Below are 19,616 nucleotides of genomic sequence, written 5' to 3' on the forward strand. Positions count from 1 at the left end.
GTAGTCCAGCAACTTAACCACCAGTCTAACACAATAGGTAGAAAAATTATAGTGCGAAAAAAAGTAATTGAAAAAACTTTTCACATTCAAGCGCATATAAAACAGTGCCACCTTGTGGTAAATTGAAACCAGGCATAGAGTTTAATAAACCTGAATTCTGTTAAGTTTGCTGAACCCAAATCAAGGACTACTTTATAATGTTGTAATGACTTGAAATCTTTTACACGCTTAAATGCTTATAAGTTCTACTTGCTTTTAAATTTTGCATTTAAATGCAGTGTTAACTAATATACAGCATACTTGCAAAGTTCTTGAAATAGAGATTTCCATAGCTCCATATCTCCGAGCTAAAGTCTGATGGCATTGCAACTGGACAATTTATAGTTTTCATTTCTTAAAAACATCAATTTCCTTAATCATTGAAAAGCCTGATTTTGAGCAGAGCCAAAGATAAAAAAAAAAAAGACAGGTTATTTTTAATTATTTTATTATTAAAATATTCACCTACAAAACACACCTATAAACACTATTTACAGGATAGCTGGCAGAGAAGTTGGATTTATACAAAAACAGAGACATGTGAGATGCTTCCATTAATTGTTTGTGCTTTTGTTAAGTGGATGAGGCAAAAAGATTTTGAAGAGTACCAGATCTAATAAGATGTCGCTGCCGAAGGGAGATGCAATGGGGCCAGGGTTTAAAGAAAAATTCCCTGAGGGTCTACACAGCCATGTAGTGTCTACATTACTAATCCATTCCAGTTGAGGTATGCTATTGATGCAGGGTAACTCCCAGGATGTATAGTACAAGGTGATCTACAGAAAGAGAGGTCGAAAAAACTTGGCCATAAAACTGTCTGTGTAAGCAATTCACGGTTTCATTTTTTGTATGAAGACGAGGAGTCTGTGCTTCACCAAGTTACTACATTTTCCTGAAAAAACAAAACAAAACAAATATTAAATATTAATTACATAATTCAGCAGTCAAATTTCTGTTAAGGATAAGCATTAGATTCCATTATTTGCATGACAAAAGAAAAGGACCAGTCACCTCTATTGCTGTCTTTGTGTTCTGCGGTCTAAAAGAAAGCAAGAATAAAGAAAAAAGGTTATAGTTGCTATCAATTGTTTAACTCATTATCTTATACTGTACACAATCCTAACCTATTAAGAAGTTTAAAAAATTTTAAATGTTACATTTTTTTAACTTTTGCCATTCATATCTCATGGGCATTCACTTTTTTACAAGCTCTGACATTCTTAATATTTAAAACAGAAGTTTTTATTATAGCAAACAGCAGTATTGTTCCTTTGTCAGCTTTTATGGTGTGATTTTGCACATTCTTCTACCACTATTACTCCGACTGCATCAACAAATAAAGTCGTTAGAGATGTGAGACATGCTAGTTGTGATTTTGTGACTAGGTGTTGAGAACCATAGATCTTAGCCCAGTGTAGTTGGTGATTGACCAGTTAGACAAGGGAGTTCTTCACTGGGAGGTAAATCGGGTCACTTTTGTCAAGGTTAGGTTTGAGACATCAATCGGTAAGAGTTGTTGAAAAAGCTGTCTGAAAACCTCAGAGACTTAAGAGGTGGATGAAGGAATAATAGAATAATGTTCTTTGCCATGAGCATAGCAGTGTTAAGAGAAGTCAAATGATTTAGTATTGAACCCTGCACCACTCTAGTAATGAGGCTTGTGTGGTGATGAAACTGTACCGAGCATTGCTTCTGTAGGTATGATGATGTAGGACAGATGATGCTGATCTGATTATTCACAGTGTCAAAAACAGCAGACAGGTTGATTATGATGATGAGCACAGAACATAAAGAGTTCTTTGTGGCTTTGTGTAAAGGCTTGGTGACTGCAAAGAGGGCTGTTTCTGCAAATTAGCTTTGTGACCAGACTGGCTGGCCTCCAGAAGGTCATTATTTGAAAATGTGAAGACAGCTGTGTGAAAACATCAAATCTAGGGTCTTGGATAGGAACGGATATAAGGAAACAGGTCTGTAGTTAACAGTAGTGATGCCAAATGTGGGATTCCTAAGCAGATGTTTCACATAAGAAGACTGGAATGTGGAAGGAACTCAATTTTGAGAAATTGATCATAGTGATCACATACAGTATGTGGTTTCTGGACATTGTATGGAGAAATGTGGATGGTACTCGTGCAAACATGTAGGTTGTTGGATGATTTGTGGTTCTTTTATGAACAGCTTCAAGGTGTAAGAGCTTGGAGCAAAATTGTTAATTCAGCTGTGGTAAAATTAACTTGTAAGAACAAAGGAATCTGAGAGAATATAAAGTGCCTCATGTAGTCATCAGCAGTATAGCGGCCTATAGAAGGGAAAAAAGAGAAGATAGAGAAGAATTTATGTTCATCAGAAATACGTGTGTGGACTTCAGAGTGATACAAGGCAGTATTGGTGGTGGCAACAGATGAGGAAAAGAAGACAAGCACCTCCCAATACTTATGTGACAAATCAGATTTACTCCATTTCCTCTCAGCAGTGGTATCAGCCAGAAGATCTGAAAATGAAAACATTAGTGGAGGGACATGAGCCCTGTATGGGGAAATGAAAATATGGACAGGATTTTATTGTTTCTTCAATAAAAAGGAGGGAAGTGGAGATTTGAACAAAGAATTTGTCAAATACATGAAGAGAAGTTATCGCCTGCTTTCGTGTTATGCTGCCTGCTTTGGTGCTGGCTGTAAATAGCTCAGACCAAGGAATCAGATTTGGTGGATATCTATGGACATGATGCTGATTTGGAGATAAAAGTCTAAAGCAGGACCAGGAGGGTGCTATCCTATGGAAATGAAGAGAGAAGAGAATCAAGCTCATCTGAGAAGTGGCCAGAAAGACAATGATATGACAATTACAAAAAGTAACAGCGTGAAATTCAAATCATAGTGGTACTGCATATCGTCTTCAATTATTGTAAGTTCAGGAAGACAAGATAAGATGAAAAGGAAAGACTTTGGAGATGCAGCAAATTCTCTGGTTTGGTCCAGGTCTCTTACAGGTGAGTGCCAAGAGGTGAAGGGAAAGACTAGCAACATGGGCTAGTCAGTATGGCACACTGACTTGCACCATTAGAGACTTCCAATATAAGGGGGCTCCACAGCTTCAGATCTGGATGTACTGTATAAGATTAGTGTGTGTGTAGAGCATAATCTGTAATGAGCAGAAGTGAGGATGGAAGTCCTTACATGTTTAAGAGATATGAAAATGAAATTATTCGATCAATTCAGGAATATCAGACAAACCAACAGAGTGATACTGTTCTTTCTCAGTAACCTCCTGTAGATAGACTCCTGTGTCTGAGATTCTTCTCTCAACTCGTAAACTCTTTCGTCTTTAAGCAACCAAGTCTCATCCCATAGGTAGACGCCCTTGCCTTTAATTGACAAAGAAATACTCAACAAATAACTAACAAGCTTGAGGAGCCACCAGCTAGGAAAGTATAATTTGCTTAACAACTACTCAGCTATGAAGGTAAGACTCGAATTTCCTGACTGCTTTATGGAAGACAATATGATGGCTGTTTGAGCAGAGTTTTCTCTACCTCTCCAGTAAAACCCTATATGATTTAATTACCTCTCTCACCAAATGGACACTTGCAAGCTTCACCCACCCTCCATCTCCTCACATCCAGTGCACCCACTTACATGATCAGATTTCCCCATAAGCATTAGCATCTTAAAAAAGCCATAACTCATTCCATCCTAAATAACTACAGCTCAGTCTCCCTTTCTCCAGTTCCTTAAACCAATCCAGTACCACGAGTACAGTTTGCCTCATTGGCTGTTGTAGACAGATTTTGAGTACTGTCTAGTTCTCGGCTCATTGACCAGTGAATCTAGCAAAATTTGGTATATTGAAGGAGGCTTTTACCATGTTCAAGTCTTCTAGTCAAATATATATATATATAAATCCCTGAACAGTTTTAGGTTGATGGTATCCTAAGTCTTTAACCTAGTGAACCAGTGTTAATGTATTCAATGATAGAGACTTAAAAGCACATTTGTATGTCGAGCCTGATAAGGGCATCAAGTGCCATAGATGTAAATGTAATGTAACTATCCTACAGAGTAATGTCCTAATGACATGAAATCAATTATCAGAGCTTACACTGCAATGCCTCTGGTGATACCATCACATCATGACGCATAGTCTCAAACCAGTGTGTTCTCATTGGTATCAGGTGCAGTTGTCATAATCCCTTTTTTGTTTTAGTTCCTCTTTCCAGAAAAAGAACTGAATATTAAAACAAAACACTGACATCTCCTCGACTCTGCACATGAGTGTCTGTATTTGCTTTTTAAGTAAGTCTTGTTTTTATTGATTTTTTTTTAATGTTCATTCTCATAGATTTCATTGTTTCTTTATATTTATGCTCCCTTGCTTCATACTGTAGTACTATGTATCAATACACCAAGACTTGGCAATAAAGGTGATTCTGATGAAATATTGCTAGTGTATTATTATTTATCAAGATTTTATCTGTACTTCAGCTGATTTGTAAAAAGCATGTGTAACATTCCTTAGTATTTGCACATACTCTAAAATCGGTGTTCCTTTTGGCCCAAGCTACTGACTTGCTTCTGTTTTACTGGTGCAAATTGTAGCCTCGCTTACAAATCATTTGCATGTATAGCATTGAGATGTCCTTATTCACAGATACAGTATGCTTTGGAGTCTCTTGCATGAAAGATTAAAGAAGCTTCTGAAGTTTGGATCATGTGCAAAAGGCTTTAAATATGTGTTCTGTCGAAAACATGTAGATCTGGTACAAGAAACATGATAAATGAGATATCACAAGCAACCTGAACATCTCAATAACGAGCTCTGATTATGTGATAGTTTTGGCTGGAGCTAATGAAATGTAACAGATATTGGTATTCTGGTTATACATTAGAATTATAAATCATCTGATTGACAAGCTGGCCGAGAGGCATGAATGTCTGGCACATCTCTTTATATTTTATCCAGTCCAAGTCATTTTAAGCTTGCCTAGTCTTCAGTCGTAAAATGTTACACAAGACAGCAACATAAGGTCCAATTGTTGTAGCTTGTCTGATGGATACTTACTGGGGATTTTCTTACTGAGCACAGGTTCACAGATCTCTCTAAAACAAACATCTTGCTGTACTTTATATGTTCTTTTATATCTGGGAAGCAAAACAGAAGAAAAAAAAACATTACAGAAAAACTTGGATAAAAAGCAGAATAAATACAAAAGCTGTATGCAAAAGTTTGGCCACTCCAGTTATGCTACATGTTTTTAAATAACTCTAGCTATTAAAACTACCATTTTGCTGTGACAGTATGTATATATCTGGGGGGCTTTTAAATACATCACGGCAATTTTTGTCTGAAAAAAAAACTGATTTCTGTAAACTTTACATAACAGGCACTCACTCACAAACACCCAGTGGGTGTGAGACGGGAATTTGTAATGCATACATAACACGTGTCCTCGCACACAGGCAAAATTTTCCTGGGAACACTTGGTGTGATGTAGGAATATGCCATACATGCACAGTTATCTAGTAGCTCATATTTTTAGCTCAGCCAATTCATCTACCAGCATGTTCTTGGGAGATGGGAGGAGTAAAATCCCATGGACACAGGGAGGACATGTGAAACTTCACATAGATCAAAACCAAGGACTCTGAAGCTGTGAGGCTGTGCCGTGCCACTGTGCCTCCTGTGTCACGCTAAAGGAATTCTTGCTTTCATGTTCAATCTAAGCTACAATACAGAAGAGAGAAAAAAAAATCACTTACAGATAATGGCAGACTCCATCCTCCCATACAGGCACGCTCTTTGTTTCAGAATAGAGGCGGGTACATGGATGCTTTACTCGTTGGCAATCTATGGGCAAAAATGTGTGTGTGTGTGTGTGTGTGTGTGTGTGTGTGTGTGTGTGTGTGTGTGTGTGTGTGTGTGTGTGTGTGTGTGAGAGAGAGAGAGAGAGAGAGAGAGAGAGAGAGAGAGAGAGAGAGAGAGAGGCATACATGTGTTAATCAAGCAACAATGTGTGGACACAAATCTCTGAAGCTATTTTAGGAACACATTATCAAAGCATAACACTAGATAACAAAGTGCACTAATGTGGTAAGAGAGTTAAGTTAGCAACCTTGAAAAATATTTTTCTTAACTGAGAGAATGAGAGGGTGTGATAAAGATTAACTTGCTGGTTGAACTTACACAGTTCACACTGTCTGCCCTTAAAACTTGTAGCGCATTCACAGCTGAAAGTGTCTCCACTCTGTATGCAGGTCCCCCCATTCTGACATGGCTGAGTCCTGCAGTCATGCTGAAACTCTGCAACACACACAAACACTCATTTTACAACAAACCATACATGGTTATATCTGTCTGCTCCCTCATAATCTGATCTTAATTTGATACCTTCCAAAAAGAATCCTGATAAAACACACACACAAAAAAAAAATAGACTGAGAAGAATTAAAGATATTTAATAGAACATTAATTATATGACTGTAATGATGTGTGCCGTACAGCTTTACCTTGACGGATTGTCAGTTTCGGCGTCAGCTGGCAGCAATTATAGGGTCAAAATATCACTTACAGAGCTAAAGCAGAATCTGAAGAAATCTGCTGTTTCTTAAGATAATGCTTATGATTCAATGAAAGAAACACCTACCACTTTTCCTCTTCGTCACTTCTTCAGGGATCTCCAGAGCCAGACTGATTTTGTTGGTTGTCTCCTCCATCCTCTCTAATTTAATTGGTTCAGGTTCTGTATAAAATTACAATGCAGAGGAGTTCAAGTTCCTGTATTATTGAGTATTACAATAAAAATATACAGTAGATACTTTCATGGTGGATCAAATTATTCAGCTACTATGGCTAATCTAATAAGAAGGCTATATAGGCAAGTGAGAAATCACTGAAAGTCAGACCTCATCATTTGGTCCTGAGAGTTTTAAGTCAGAAAGTCAGAACAGTCAAACGACATCCTGCCAGCTCATGTAAAGTCATGTAAAAGCAAATGCTGGTCTTTTCAAAATCATAACTGACTTGTGCGATGGCGAATGGCTTTGCGCTGTGAGTTGGTGAATTTGGCTGTTATCCTCCCCCGACCGTCTATCAGCTCTGTGTATCTGTGAGACACCAGAAAGAAAGTTTCATTTGTATGGCACCAGTTCAAATATCATGCACTAAAAAGAAACATATCTAAAGATTATGAAAAATGTATTTTATCTTTCCAACATACAGTATACCTACCTGGGCAGTTCTTCTGAATGTTCCCTGGTTTTATCAGAAGTTTGATGCTGTAGTTTAGTGCGATTAAGAGATCGCCTGCTAGAGGTGTCCCGACCTCCCTGAGCTCTCTCAGGCTTCCCCTGTGGCTCCTCAAGAGGTACTGCACATGATTAAACTTTTATTTATACACTTGGCCAGAGCATTACTGACAACTATTTACATTATTATTTGAAAGAATCAATTCTAAGTAAAAATACGTGGATTTGATAGCCTTAAATGTCCAACGGTGTTTGTGTATGTCAATGTCAATTTCTGAACACAATGTACAACAGTAGCTGATTCTTGTGACTCACGTGTGGTGAAGGCTAAGTGCTGGGCCTCGCTGTGTATCTGCTCATGGCCTGTGTTGCGCACAGCGATCAGGGCGAGCCGATAGTGCTGCCCAGGGCTCAGATCACGGATGGTGTACATGCTCAGAGTTCCATCAGGCAGGTAGCGGCTCCGAGTGGTTAGGCCACGTGTCACATTTACCACAAAGCCATCAGAGATGCTCCTTGGATGCCGGTCCCATGTGACTCGTGCAGTGCTGGAGCTCACATGGGATAGAGAAAGGTTCTGTGGAGGCAAAGGTTCTGACAGAAAGAAAATAGGATTAGAACATATAGAACATAAGCATTCTATTGATATATGCACTGTGTGTGTGCGTTTATTGTGATTTCTTGTACAGCCAACAGAGAGTGGCAAAACTAGACAAAAAAAGATAAAATCTTACTTGTCCAGAAGTGCAGGGGTCCAGAAGAGTGGCTGGTGGAGGGCAGGTCCTCAGAACGAAGCCCACTCTGTGTCAGCACATCTGCAGTGTACATTTGACCTGGAAGAAGAGAACTGTGACACACACATTAGACTTTTTTGACTAGTCTTCTTTCAGAGTGTAGTGCAGATATAAAAGAAAAAAGCTGCCTAAATGCTATAAACAAGGCCTCAAGTGAGACATCTACTGGTTAAAATAAATGTATCTAAGTAGTGGATTCTAGTACTGATCAACCGTCATAATGACATTAACCTAACATTTTGATCATGGCTGACCTGAAGCTGTATTCTGTAACAGTGGCATTCAGGACAGCAGTGCGAGAGCCGCCGCCATCTGAAGGCACCAGAGATACCCGCACCAGGTCGACAGCAGCATGCCAGCCTGCCTGCATTAGCCACTGCAGCCACACCTGGGAGGAGGAGACATTCACCACCTGCAGCTGATCCACCTTCCGAGGCCCTTAATCACAAGAGACATGGCAGGTTCCATTCTCATTGACACTGTAAAGGTAGCTTCGAAGGTTCTACACAAATAATTGTAAAAAAGCTGGGAGTGGAAATACATACACCAGGACACCTTTAACCCTCTGGACCTTCCTATCCCAAACAATAAACATGCCAGTTGCTTCTTTTGGTTGTTCTTTCGGCTCCTTCCTCTTTAGGGTCATCACTGCGGATCATCCCATTGCTAATTTTGCTAATATTAACTAATATCCATGCAAGAGTGGTGAAAAGAGCTCTATGGTTAAAAGTAATACTAATCTATATTCTACTTGTGAATAAATGGGTCTATGTAAGAAATGAGTTATTTAATAGCCCTATGCATTATTTTTCCTCACAGTTGTGGTCAACATTTGGTCAATTTCCAGTCACAGGCCAGAGCTTTACTGTAGCAGGTCAACTACTAACCAGGATGTTGTGACACAGTCTGAATATGATCCATGAGCAATAAGGTAAACGCTTAAGGTAACCCTTTTTACCAGTACTCTGGTGTTTCCTTCTGACAATCAAGTAAACACAAATGAAATATTTTATCACCACAAGTCTAATATAATTAGTCAGGACACTAACTGGCTTTCAGTTTAAGACATTTTTATCTGTTTGGTTGAATAACAGCTAAACATTTTAGATGCTTATAATCAAGCACTTAAAAAAATTCTTTTTTAATATCACCATTTACTTTAAAGATATTTTTTTGTAACTTTTCTACGAACCCGTTGTCTCTAGGTGGCTAGATAAAAAAGAAATACTTATAAAAACATTCTTAAAACTATGAGAGTCTTTTTTCTAATGAGCCACTAACCACCACTACCTACAAAGAAACTCAATGCTGAACATAAATACACCAAGCTGGCAGAAATTTAGTTTGAAAAATAGTTATGCAAATGTTGTATTAAAAAAATATAATTAATAAAAAAATCATCCACTGATCACACCTTACTGGTGAAGTTTTATGTAGTTTCAACGATGATGCATACAAAACATACTACTGTAGATTAAGAGGTCCCCTTTGGGATACTCTTCAACAAGTAAAATAAGAATAAATCAGCTACGATTAAAAAAATGGTTCAAAGTATTTTGGGGAAATATTTTTATAGGGAAAGTGGTCTCACTTGTGCGTATGAGGGCAATCGCGGGCTGGCTGATGTCGTTGCTGTTGGAATTGCGTTTGATTGAGTAGGTGGAGATGTTGTAAAGCTGTCCTGGACTTAGGCCCTGCAGCACGTAGGTTGAATGCTGCCTTTCCAGGAAGTCTGTTTTTCGTGGGCTGCGTCCAATCGGAGCGTAAGTGATGGCAAAACCACTGATCAGGTTCTGATTAATATCAGCTTCATCCCATCGTAGTTCTACCTCACTATCCTCAACTCTCAGCACGTGCAGGCCAGATGGAGGAAGGAGATCTGTGGACATGAAGGATGTGCTCATTTAATTATAATTCAGGCTTCAAAATTGTGTTTGATCAGTATTTTTGGGTAACATTTGAACTTTCGTGTGAAAGGGGGAATTAGGACAGGTATTTTCTGAAGATTACATTCAGAAAGCATTCCAGTAATTCTATTCTTCAGAGTTAGACAGACACGGTGGACAAAACTTTCAAATCAACTGTAGCTTAATTTATTACTATAAATGTACCAATTTAAAATGCACATTAAATTGTGTGTAAATGATAAGAATCCTGTATCATGAAATCCTCCACACGCTTATACTCATCCATACCTGAAGTTCCATCTTATTTTATTTTTTAGTAGTAAGTCAGTATGACTTTTGTGATATGTAAGATACGAATGTGAATGTTTCATCACATATCTAAACTTGATCAGATGAAAATGAAACTTTATGGGCACACATTAAGGATTAAGTAATCTGTACTGTTAATATCAGCTCTAACTTTAACATTTGAAGTATAAATTGATTCTACATTTAATTAAGCATTAATTACACTTAATCACACACTGTACCTCTCTCACAGTCTCGGCCTGTGTGTCCCACCCTGCAGGCGCAGCTGTAATTTCCTCTCCTGTCACTGCGACAGAATCCTCTGTTCCCACACGGCTGTAATACACACGGGTTTTCCACTAGAGGGCGATAAGAGATTTGTCTAACAGTGCTCAGTCACCTTGCATGTCCAGAAGGCTTCAGCAGTGTGACCATAGTACTTGAAAGTGATGTTCAACATACAAGTCTGGCAGCGATCCCCAATATAGCCCTCTTTACACACACACAGATGCCTCCTCCTGTAGCCTCGGCACACACCTCCGTTCTGGCAGGGATTGGATTCGCATCCATCCTGCTCTACAGATAAAGCACAAAAATTTAAGTAAGGTCATATCAGTAAAGACAAACAGCCTTAACACCATCACAGTTATCAGATGATTAAAAAGATAACATAAAAAGATTTATGGAAAAAAAAACTATCTTACATTGAAATGCTTCATAATTCGTAATAAATGAATCCATTTAACAGCTTGTTCTCAAAACATCCTTTTCCATGAGTCATCCATCATATGTTCCCAAAAACATAAAAATTTCAGCTCTGTCCTGCAGCATTCATTCAACCTCAGAGCTACCTGAACACAGTCACCCACATGAAATATCTATAGTATCCTACAAATCACATGTTCAACAGGAAAATGCATCACCGGAACCTCCTTAAGATCATCTTAAGAAAAAATTTCTTGAGTTCTCTTTTCCTTCTTCTTTTCCTTTTTTCCCCCCAGTGATGTTGACTAATATAAATCACATCAATGTCCTCTTTCTATTATTATACACGTTTCTTACACACATTTTGTGTATTTGCTTATTTTTATGTTCCTCGCTGGTACTCATTTAAGAGCAAAATGTAGCCATTGTAGGCAAAGCATACCATGAGATGAAAAATGAATGATTACTACAAAACACATGACTCATTAATGCATTTCAATATCCTTTATAAAGCTTAGAAATTATATATTGTTTTAATTCCACTTGTTTATATCTATTTAAAAGAAGATTAAAAATCTTGATTGTTGAATTTATGTACAATTCTTCTTTCTTTTTTTTTGACATTGTCTTAAACAATAAACAAATTTCTTTTAAGGCTGAAGGAAAAAATATTGGTGCATTCACAGCAAAGTAAATTTTTTCATACTAACAAACGTCTAGTTTTTTTGGCATATATCAATTCATACATACTCTATATATTAAGTCAAAGCCTCACTTGCATAAATGTACTAGCTTGAATCATTAATCAGCTGGCAAAGACTGTGATATGTATGTTATTCAAAGATATATATGTTTTAAAATGTATATCCTGAATGTATATATTTCTGTAAAGCCAGGTTAAGTAAGAACTACATTTTATAATCATGCACAGGACTGCTGATTGTAGCTTCCTACACTGTCATACAAGCTTAGCAATTAACTTAAGTGGTTAAAGCTCTGGGTTGTTGATCAGAGGATTACTGATCTGGCCCCAGCACTGCCAAGCTTACACTGTTGGGCCCTTGAGCAAGGCCCTTAACCCTCTCTATTCCAAGGGGCTCTGTATCATGGCTGACCCTGTGCTCTGACTCCAACCTCCAAAGTTGGGATATGTGAAGAAAGAATCTCACTGTGCTGTAATGTAAATGTGACAAAAATAGAGTAAGAGGAAATTCTATTTCTCTTTACACAAGAACTAACTTGTGTAACTTCTCACTCAGTAATTAGATGATTAAGTAAACCAGACATTAGGGAAACAAATTAATCATCAGTAAATCAACTCCACAGACTTCCAAGCCCTTCGATCCATTACTGTTTTAACATGCCATTGTCAACTTTGTGTCTCACCATTTTGCTTTACAGACAGGCCTTGTTGTTAGGTTGGATACAAGTCTGGCCAGGTACAACAAAACTTTGTAACACTATTATCCCCTTGTTCCATCCCTTTTGGATTAATGTCATTATGTATAGCTCACGATGTCTGTTACCGATAACCGTTTGCTGATTGTGCTTGGATAGATTGATAGAGAGAGAGAGAGAGAGAGAGAGAGAGAGAGAGAGAGAGAGAGAGAGAGAGAGAGAGAGAGAGAGAGAGAGAGAAAACAAAAAACAGCTGTGATAACAGAACAGTTGCTAAGCATGAAAAGATATCCAGGGATAATATACATTTGAGCTTATAATCATTGGGGACTGTGTAAAATTTTAATGATGTTATGTCATACCAGGCTAATGCGGTAACTAGCTAGCTGGCTAACATTTTTATGTGTTTTTTTCTTGTGTTGCAGCCAAGGTTTTATTTTCTTTCTTTCTTTCTTTCTTTCTTTCTTTCTTTCTTTCTTTCTTTCTTTCTTTCTTTCTTTCTTTCTTTCTTTCTTTCTTTCTTTCTTTCTTTCTTTCTTTCTTTGCTTTCTTTCTTTCTTTCTTTCAAATCAATCCATCTTTAATGGAAATCACAAGTTCACTTTAAAAGCCATTCCATTGCTTTATCAGATGGTAGCCATGCTCTTGAAAAACCCTGAGAAAGGCCGAGTTGATGTAGAGCATGAGAGCACAATTTTGATTTTGATCTGATGCTATTTCTTTTTATCAACACCTGCCATTTGCTGAATTTAAAATCATTTAATGTAGGATCTATATAAGGCATATGTTTATGACCTGATTTGACTCTTGAAAAATCCACTTCTGAAAAATCCACTTCTCACTACACCAGTGATAAAGAAAGTCACCAAGTAAATGTTGAAAAAAGTATTAGAACACAGATCAGGACTTGGGTCTGCTACTGCCGCTATATAAATAAACTCTAACACATAGCAGATGTCATCCACTATCTCTAAAAGAGTCATCAAATTACCAATAAATTGAGAATGATGGTGGATAAGTAGGCTGTAGTCACCTGTCTGACAGCGTTGGCCAGTAAATCCAGATTCACACTCACACAGGAAGGAGGCTACTCGGTCTCGACACGTGCCTCCGTTCATACACGGCTGAGACAAGCACTCGTTTATTTCTGAGAAGTAAAACAGAAAGTCGTTGACTTACAAACCACTTGAAGATGAGTTGCTAAAACGAGTCACTAAATTCTTTCAAATAGATTTAGGGTGTTTTTTTTTTTTATAGAAAGATGAGTCTTATGATTGTTAATAGAGTTTTTTTTTATTTTATTTTTTTTTAGAAAAACTATTCATCCCAGAAAAAGGAAAGCCATAATAAACACACATCTCATGGCAAGCAGAAATTTTATACTGAAGGAATTTTGATAAAAACACAGAGCGCACTAAATCAGGGATTTTGTGACAAGTTCTGACTTATTCTTATAGCAACTGAGAAAGAAAATTGTATATCGACAAATCAAAGTCACCATCTGGCTGCTCCGTCATCTCACTGGTTGAATAAAATAACCTGTTTTTGTATTTACAGTGGTGACAATGATGTATTGTCCACATTTCTGGAATGACTTTACTAGAATGTCTTTAGTTTATGACCTGTAGAGAGACCACAGATTGGTATGCATGTGTGTGTCTGTGTGTGCGTGTTAGGGTGTACAATATTCTACACCATGCTTCGAAATGCCACAACATGAACTTAAATATTAATGCATGTATGTAGCACCTAAGTTACAACTCTGAAAAGGTTATGTTTGTAGCTAGTGCTGAACAACTTGTATTTGTGTTACTTGGTCAGAAGGCTTTCCACTTGATGTCCCAGAGCTGGCGTTTTTGGCAAATGTTAAATGTCAGGGTTTTAGGCAGGTTTCCCATGAGTTTCACGGCAAAGAGGCACTTCTGTGTTTGTGTATGTATCCCCCTTCACATTGCAGATCCCATGGCAATGAGTGCCATGTGCTTATGTGTGTTTTTGTTTCTGTTCCTGTCTGCACCCCTGCTCTGTCATTTGCTTATTTCTTGATTGTGTCTAGCTGTGCTATATCACTAAGATTTGCAATGTCTTGTTCCATGCTATTGTGTGTATTTGTTTTGTCCTTTCTGGATTTGACCATTAAACAAGCATCACATTAGTTCTGGCAGGCAACGTCATCAAGCGTGCATCAGCTGTTAATCAGCTGTCTACGACGTGCACCAATCCGGTTACGACATTCATATTACCCGTTCATATTACCCCTTCATATTCATATTGCTGCTGCGATTTAAACTCCCTCCTCCAACCCCGACTCCACCATGCTGGAACCTGTGTTCGTTGTACGATTTTATATCTTAAATCTCCACATATTTTTCTCTCTCTCTCCCTCTCTCTCTAATTATTTCATTATTTATTTATTCATTTATTATTTGCCAAAAAAAAAAAAATGTATGATTATGCATGATTAACGGTTCTGTTATGGGGTGGGGTGTGGGGTGTGTGTGTCTATTCTATTTTCTAGTTGCTACTCTCCCCGCTTGGTCCATGCATGCGCACGGACGGGCGCATGGATTCCTGCCCAGAACAGAACCATACCGCCAACACTAACTGTATGCTATCATCTAATAAATTCTCATTTGACAAAGTGGTCCTGACAGAACTGACTATTCTGATTGTGAGATGAATTGACCTCCAATAAGCCTGTCAGCCTGTCCTATAAACCCTGCTCGGACTTCTCAAGAAGATTTTATTGCCATTTCAACCATATATTCCCCATTATAAACAACACTGCCTACAATGTGATATTACACTCACCATCACAGACTGGAGGCTGAGTCCAGGAACCATGGCTGCAGATGCTCTGTGTGGCTCTCGGGTTGGTAGTGTAACCAGGGTGGCACGAATACAGAGCCAAGGAGCCAGGGCTGGAGGAAGAGAACTGTACCTCAGCATGTCTCACCTTCGGAGGGGGACCACAATCATTTCCTACAAAAAAATGATTAGGATTTTGCTAAATCTGGAGTTTATCCCACCAGTAGGAATGGCCACTATTCAAATCCCAGGGCATCACACAAGCACACACACACACAGTAAAAACTAGGGGCAGATTGTGGACAGTCCACATTTAGCATGTTTTAGGGAGATAAGAAGACACCAGAAACTCTGGAGGAATATTCCATCCATATTTCATCCATATATCCATTTTCTGTACTGTTTATCCTACGCAGGCTTACAGGGTGCCTGGAGGCTCTCCCATGGGGAGTCTTAACATAAGGTGGGGGACACCCAGGGCACAATGACACACAATACAAACTGCAAACAACTGCTAATCAGCCGACAACACACACACACACACACACACACACACACACACACACACACACACACACACACACACACACACACACACAAACACACACAGACAAACACACACACTTTGGATGAGGCGAGAATCCAATCCACAACCACAGAGATGTAAGTCAAACATGTTAACCGCTAAGCCACTATGCCAACTCCCTGGCCCATGACATATTACCCTTTGTTACTAGTTATATAATATAGATTTTTGAAAAATATACCAATACACTATTGATATACAATATAATGAAATGCATGGGATCAAGACAGTTCATAATTTATCAAACTTAGAATGCAGTAATACGTAATACAAGGCTCATATCCTACATTGAGGTTATGAATTACAAACAACATAATACATCAACCAAATATATCTATCTGATTAATTCTAATTATATGTTGTAAATATTAGGTTATCAGTCAATAATAGTATGGCAGCGGTAATTACAACCAAAATATAGGAGGGAAAGTGGTAGCTCAGGGGTTAAGAATGGTTGACTACTGATTGGGAGGTTGTGAGTTCCCAGGTACAACAAGCTGCCACTCCTGGGCCCATGATCGAGGCCCTTCATTCACACATCATAGACAATTTAGAGATGTCAATCAGCCTAAAACACATGTCTTTGTGCCGGGGGAGGACACCAGAGTACCTGGAGGAATCCTCTGAGGCATGGGGAGAACATGCAAACTCCACACACATAGTGAAGACAGGAATCAAACCCCCAGTCCTGGAGGTGTGAGGCAACCACTAGTACACTACATTTCTAGTAATGTATCTATATTTTTTATAATGTTGAGTTAGCACTGAGATTACACTGGTGACTGTTTGTGTTTCTTCAATGGTTTTAATAACATCTATACTAGCCAAAAAGTAGCAACATTTACAGTAATTGAGATGTATTTTTTTCAACAGCTGCAACACATAAAAAGATTGTTATTTTCCCCCTAAACTAGAACCACTAGGACTTTGATTGCACTCTTCCTCTAAACAGCGAGGAATAATTAAAAATTGTAAACATCAATATTGTGAAATGTTCCCGATGACATGTGGCTGATTTTTTCCTTGTGCAAGAGTGTACCAGCAACACTCGATTGCAACCTTACCTTGTGGAAAACCCACAAACCCTGAAATAGCGATGTCAGTGTCAAGAATTACAACCACCATTCAGAATGAGGATCAGATTTACAGAACACTTCTTCCGGCTCTCTTTCCCTCTGGGGAGGAGAGCTAGGGCCAAGTACCCCAGGAGGTACTGGCATGCATTAACTCTTCCTGGCATCGTCTCCTATTCTCCCTCTAACCTCCCCATAAGCTGTGCTTACTGCGATGAATGTTTTAGCTATTGTAGGGGGAAAGATGTCATATGAAATTGATTACTGTATTACAATCTCTGGGGTATTTCTAATGAAAGACAAGAGAAGAGGCTTACCGTCCAAAGCCGGACTGGCTCCTTTGCTGATCTCACAGTGTCTTCCCATGAAGGATCCAGGACACTCGCACTTGTATTTGCCAATGTAATGGAAACACGTTCCTCCATTCATGCACGGGCCAGATGCACACGGGTCTGGTTTTCCTGCACACAAATGCACAGCCTAGACTCAACACTTGTATTATCCAAGCGTTTGTGTACAGCTTCAATCTGTTTTATGCAGAGGCCCTAATCTATTATGACCCCAAATTAAAAAGTGCTAATCAGTGCATGCAATCTGATAGATTGCATATGCAGTTGCGGTTGATTTACAAGGAACAATCGTGTAAATGACATCACACATAGTAGGAGAAATCAGTACGTAAATCTGGAATGAGCATGTGTGAATTTTTCTTTGCAGTTGTGCCAAGTTCATATTTACTGGACGAGTAAAACAGTGAAGCTGAAACTTCTCACATTTATTCGTAATTACACATTACATCTTAAGCCTAATACAGTAAATGCTTCATATTTACAGTTTTAAAATATTATAGACATGAATCTATGTTTTGTTTATTAGGTATATGAACAAAGGTTATATTTAAATGCTGATGGAAGCAGAAGTAATCCTACATGATATTTTATCACTTATTTCAGATATTTCTTATATTATATATCAATACAATTTACATTTTACTTCAAATGAAAGAAAAAATAAAAAATTTAATACCCGTCCTTTGGGTCGATCAATTTGTATCAAGTAGGATGCAGTAAATCACATTGTGAGTGCTAACTTTAGATATTTGCATACTGTAGTAACAGCTAGTAATCACCTAGTCATCTCACCTTTAGGTAGAAAGGCTCTAATTTGTACATTCATTACAGCAAACATGCAAGACATGTCTAGCTTACTTAAAAATGGGAAAAATCCATACCAAAGCCCAGCCCTTTAAAATACATGTCTAGGCCCGAACGTCAGAATGTTAGAATGAAGCCATCAGCTTCAGTGGTCTGATTGTTTGGATGCATTTTTTTTTATTCCTGTATCATTTGATATTTCTTCACTTTAGAGAGAAAATCATGCTAGAGTTTTTCTTCCAGGCAAATATTATTGACAGCTGCTGCAATGTTCATTTCTGAATTAAAAAAAATTAAAAAATGTAAAAATCAGTTTAAAATGCTTTAGATGCATAGTTTTTTTTTTTATTGAACTTGAATAAAATACTGACAAGCATCAGTGCAACTACGGGTCAGAAGTCGTGCTTTAGTATGAGCAACGACCTTTTGTTCTATTCAATAAAAGCATGAGCATAATCCAAAGAGAGTGTTGTGAGAATATCTGTAATTATTTGTATGTGAACATATGATCAATCTGAGCGTGTGCAAATATTTGTATCTACAGTTTGTGCAGATGTGGTGTTTCGACATGTGTGAGCAGTCATTAATCATTACAGTAGCTCTGAGAAAGAGCTACACAGCATTTGCAGCCGTTTTTGTTCCAGTACATGAAGGATCCAAGTCTTGAATGTTTTCCAGCACACCGAATCTCTCTACACGGCCAAACAGGCCAAACGGTTGCACAACTCGAATATAAGACAAAGTCAGGATAATGAGATTCCTAAGATGAAAAGCCTCTTGGCTTTGAGGTGCTGCTTTTTCTTTGCAGGGATTTTATGGCACTGCGTATACGGAAGCGCAGTTGTCCAAACATGAATGAAAGCAGATTGCACACTTCTTCTACTTGAAAGGAAAAGCGCAGCGTTAGAGCTATACTGAATAATTTGTGAAAGGATAATTCGCTGAGAAAAGTCCTGCCAAAACACTTGCACATGAGCCTTTAATTGTGGTCATCAAACTCATAAAACAGAAGTATAGTTGTGCAAAATTCTCTCCAACACCTTAAAGCTCTTGGCACAAAAATGATGTCACCCTTTAGTACTCACCCACTTCACAGTGTTTTCCTGTAAACCGGTAAGGACACACACAGTAGTAGCTTCCTGCCTCTTCCTTACAGGACCCGCCATTTCGGCAGGGACTAGAGGCACACATACTTAATCTGACTGAGGATAAAAAAAGGAAGAGACAAATCAAGGCTGCATGTATCACTAAGCGTTTCGTATGAGTGCCATATTACAACACATCACACAGGCGAATAGAACAACAATGCAGCTTGTACACACTAATGTCCGTTATTACCTTTTTCACAGTTTTTCCCTCTGTAGCCATGCTCACACTCGCAGGTGTAGCCTCCATCCTGCTCATAGCAGTAACCCCCATTTTGACATGGTGAAGAATCGCAGGCCGATTGGGGCTGTACTGGAAAACACATACACCAACTTGACCACGTTCCATCACTCCAGGAGAGTGCTGGTAACTTTTATTTGCACTTGTGGGAATGTTTAATTTGTTTGAATGGGTATTACATCAAATGGTAAAACCAGATGGCTAAAAAAGAGCCAATGTATATGAAAATTTACAGCT

General features: G+C 38.4%; 1 protein-coding gene across 4 annotated transcripts in view; it reads right to left on the bottom strand.

Moving 5' to 3' along the window:
• Positions 1 to 470: 470 nt before the first annotated feature.
• Positions 471 to 19,616, bottom strand: part of sned1 (sushi, nidogen and EGF-like domains 1) — a 40,212-nt gene continuing 21,066 nt past the window's right edge. For 3 of the 4 annotated variants that reach the window (XM_027146655.2, XM_027146656.2, XM_027146657.2), the window contains 19 exons: positions 19,332 to 19,451; positions 19,079 to 19,195; positions 17,157 to 17,300; positions 15,184 to 15,354; positions 13,406 to 13,519; positions 10,732 to 10,845; positions 10,512 to 10,628; positions 9,666 to 9,953; positions 8,329 to 8,512; positions 8,015 to 8,127; positions 7,596 to 7,874; positions 7,264 to 7,402; positions 7,057 to 7,139; positions 6,680 to 6,775; positions 6,220 to 6,336; positions 5,796 to 5,883; positions 5,098 to 5,177; positions 1,051 to 1,078; positions 471 to 931 (listed from right to left, as the gene is read on the bottom strand). In XM_027146655.2, the coding sequence (XP_027002456.2) occupies positions 1,053 to 1,078; positions 5,098 to 5,177; positions 5,796 to 5,883; positions 6,220 to 6,336; positions 6,680 to 6,775; positions 7,057 to 7,139; positions 7,264 to 7,402; positions 7,596 to 7,874; positions 8,015 to 8,127; positions 8,329 to 8,512; positions 9,666 to 9,953; positions 10,512 to 10,628; positions 10,732 to 10,845; positions 13,406 to 13,519; positions 15,184 to 15,354; positions 17,157 to 17,300; positions 19,079 to 19,195; positions 19,332 to 19,451 (2,390 nt within the window). In that variant the 3' untranslated portion in view covers positions 471 to 931; positions 1,051 to 1,052. The remainder of the gene's footprint in view (positions 932 to 1,050; positions 1,079 to 5,097; positions 5,178 to 5,795; positions 5,884 to 6,219; positions 6,337 to 6,679; positions 6,776 to 7,056; positions 7,140 to 7,263; positions 7,403 to 7,595; positions 7,875 to 8,014; positions 8,128 to 8,328; positions 8,513 to 9,665; positions 9,954 to 10,511; positions 10,629 to 10,731; positions 10,846 to 13,405; positions 13,520 to 15,183; positions 15,355 to 17,156; positions 17,301 to 19,078; positions 19,196 to 19,331; positions 19,452 to 19,616) is intronic. The other variant, XM_047813517.1, reaches the window with a different exon arrangement.

The sequence above is a fragment of the Tachysurus fulvidraco genome, chromosome 5 (genome assembly GCF_022655615.1).
Source record: "Tachysurus fulvidraco isolate hzauxx_2018 chromosome 5, HZAU_PFXX_2.0, whole genome shotgun sequence".
Taxonomy (NCBI): domain Eukaryota; kingdom Metazoa; phylum Chordata; class Actinopteri; order Siluriformes; family Bagridae; genus Tachysurus; species Tachysurus fulvidraco.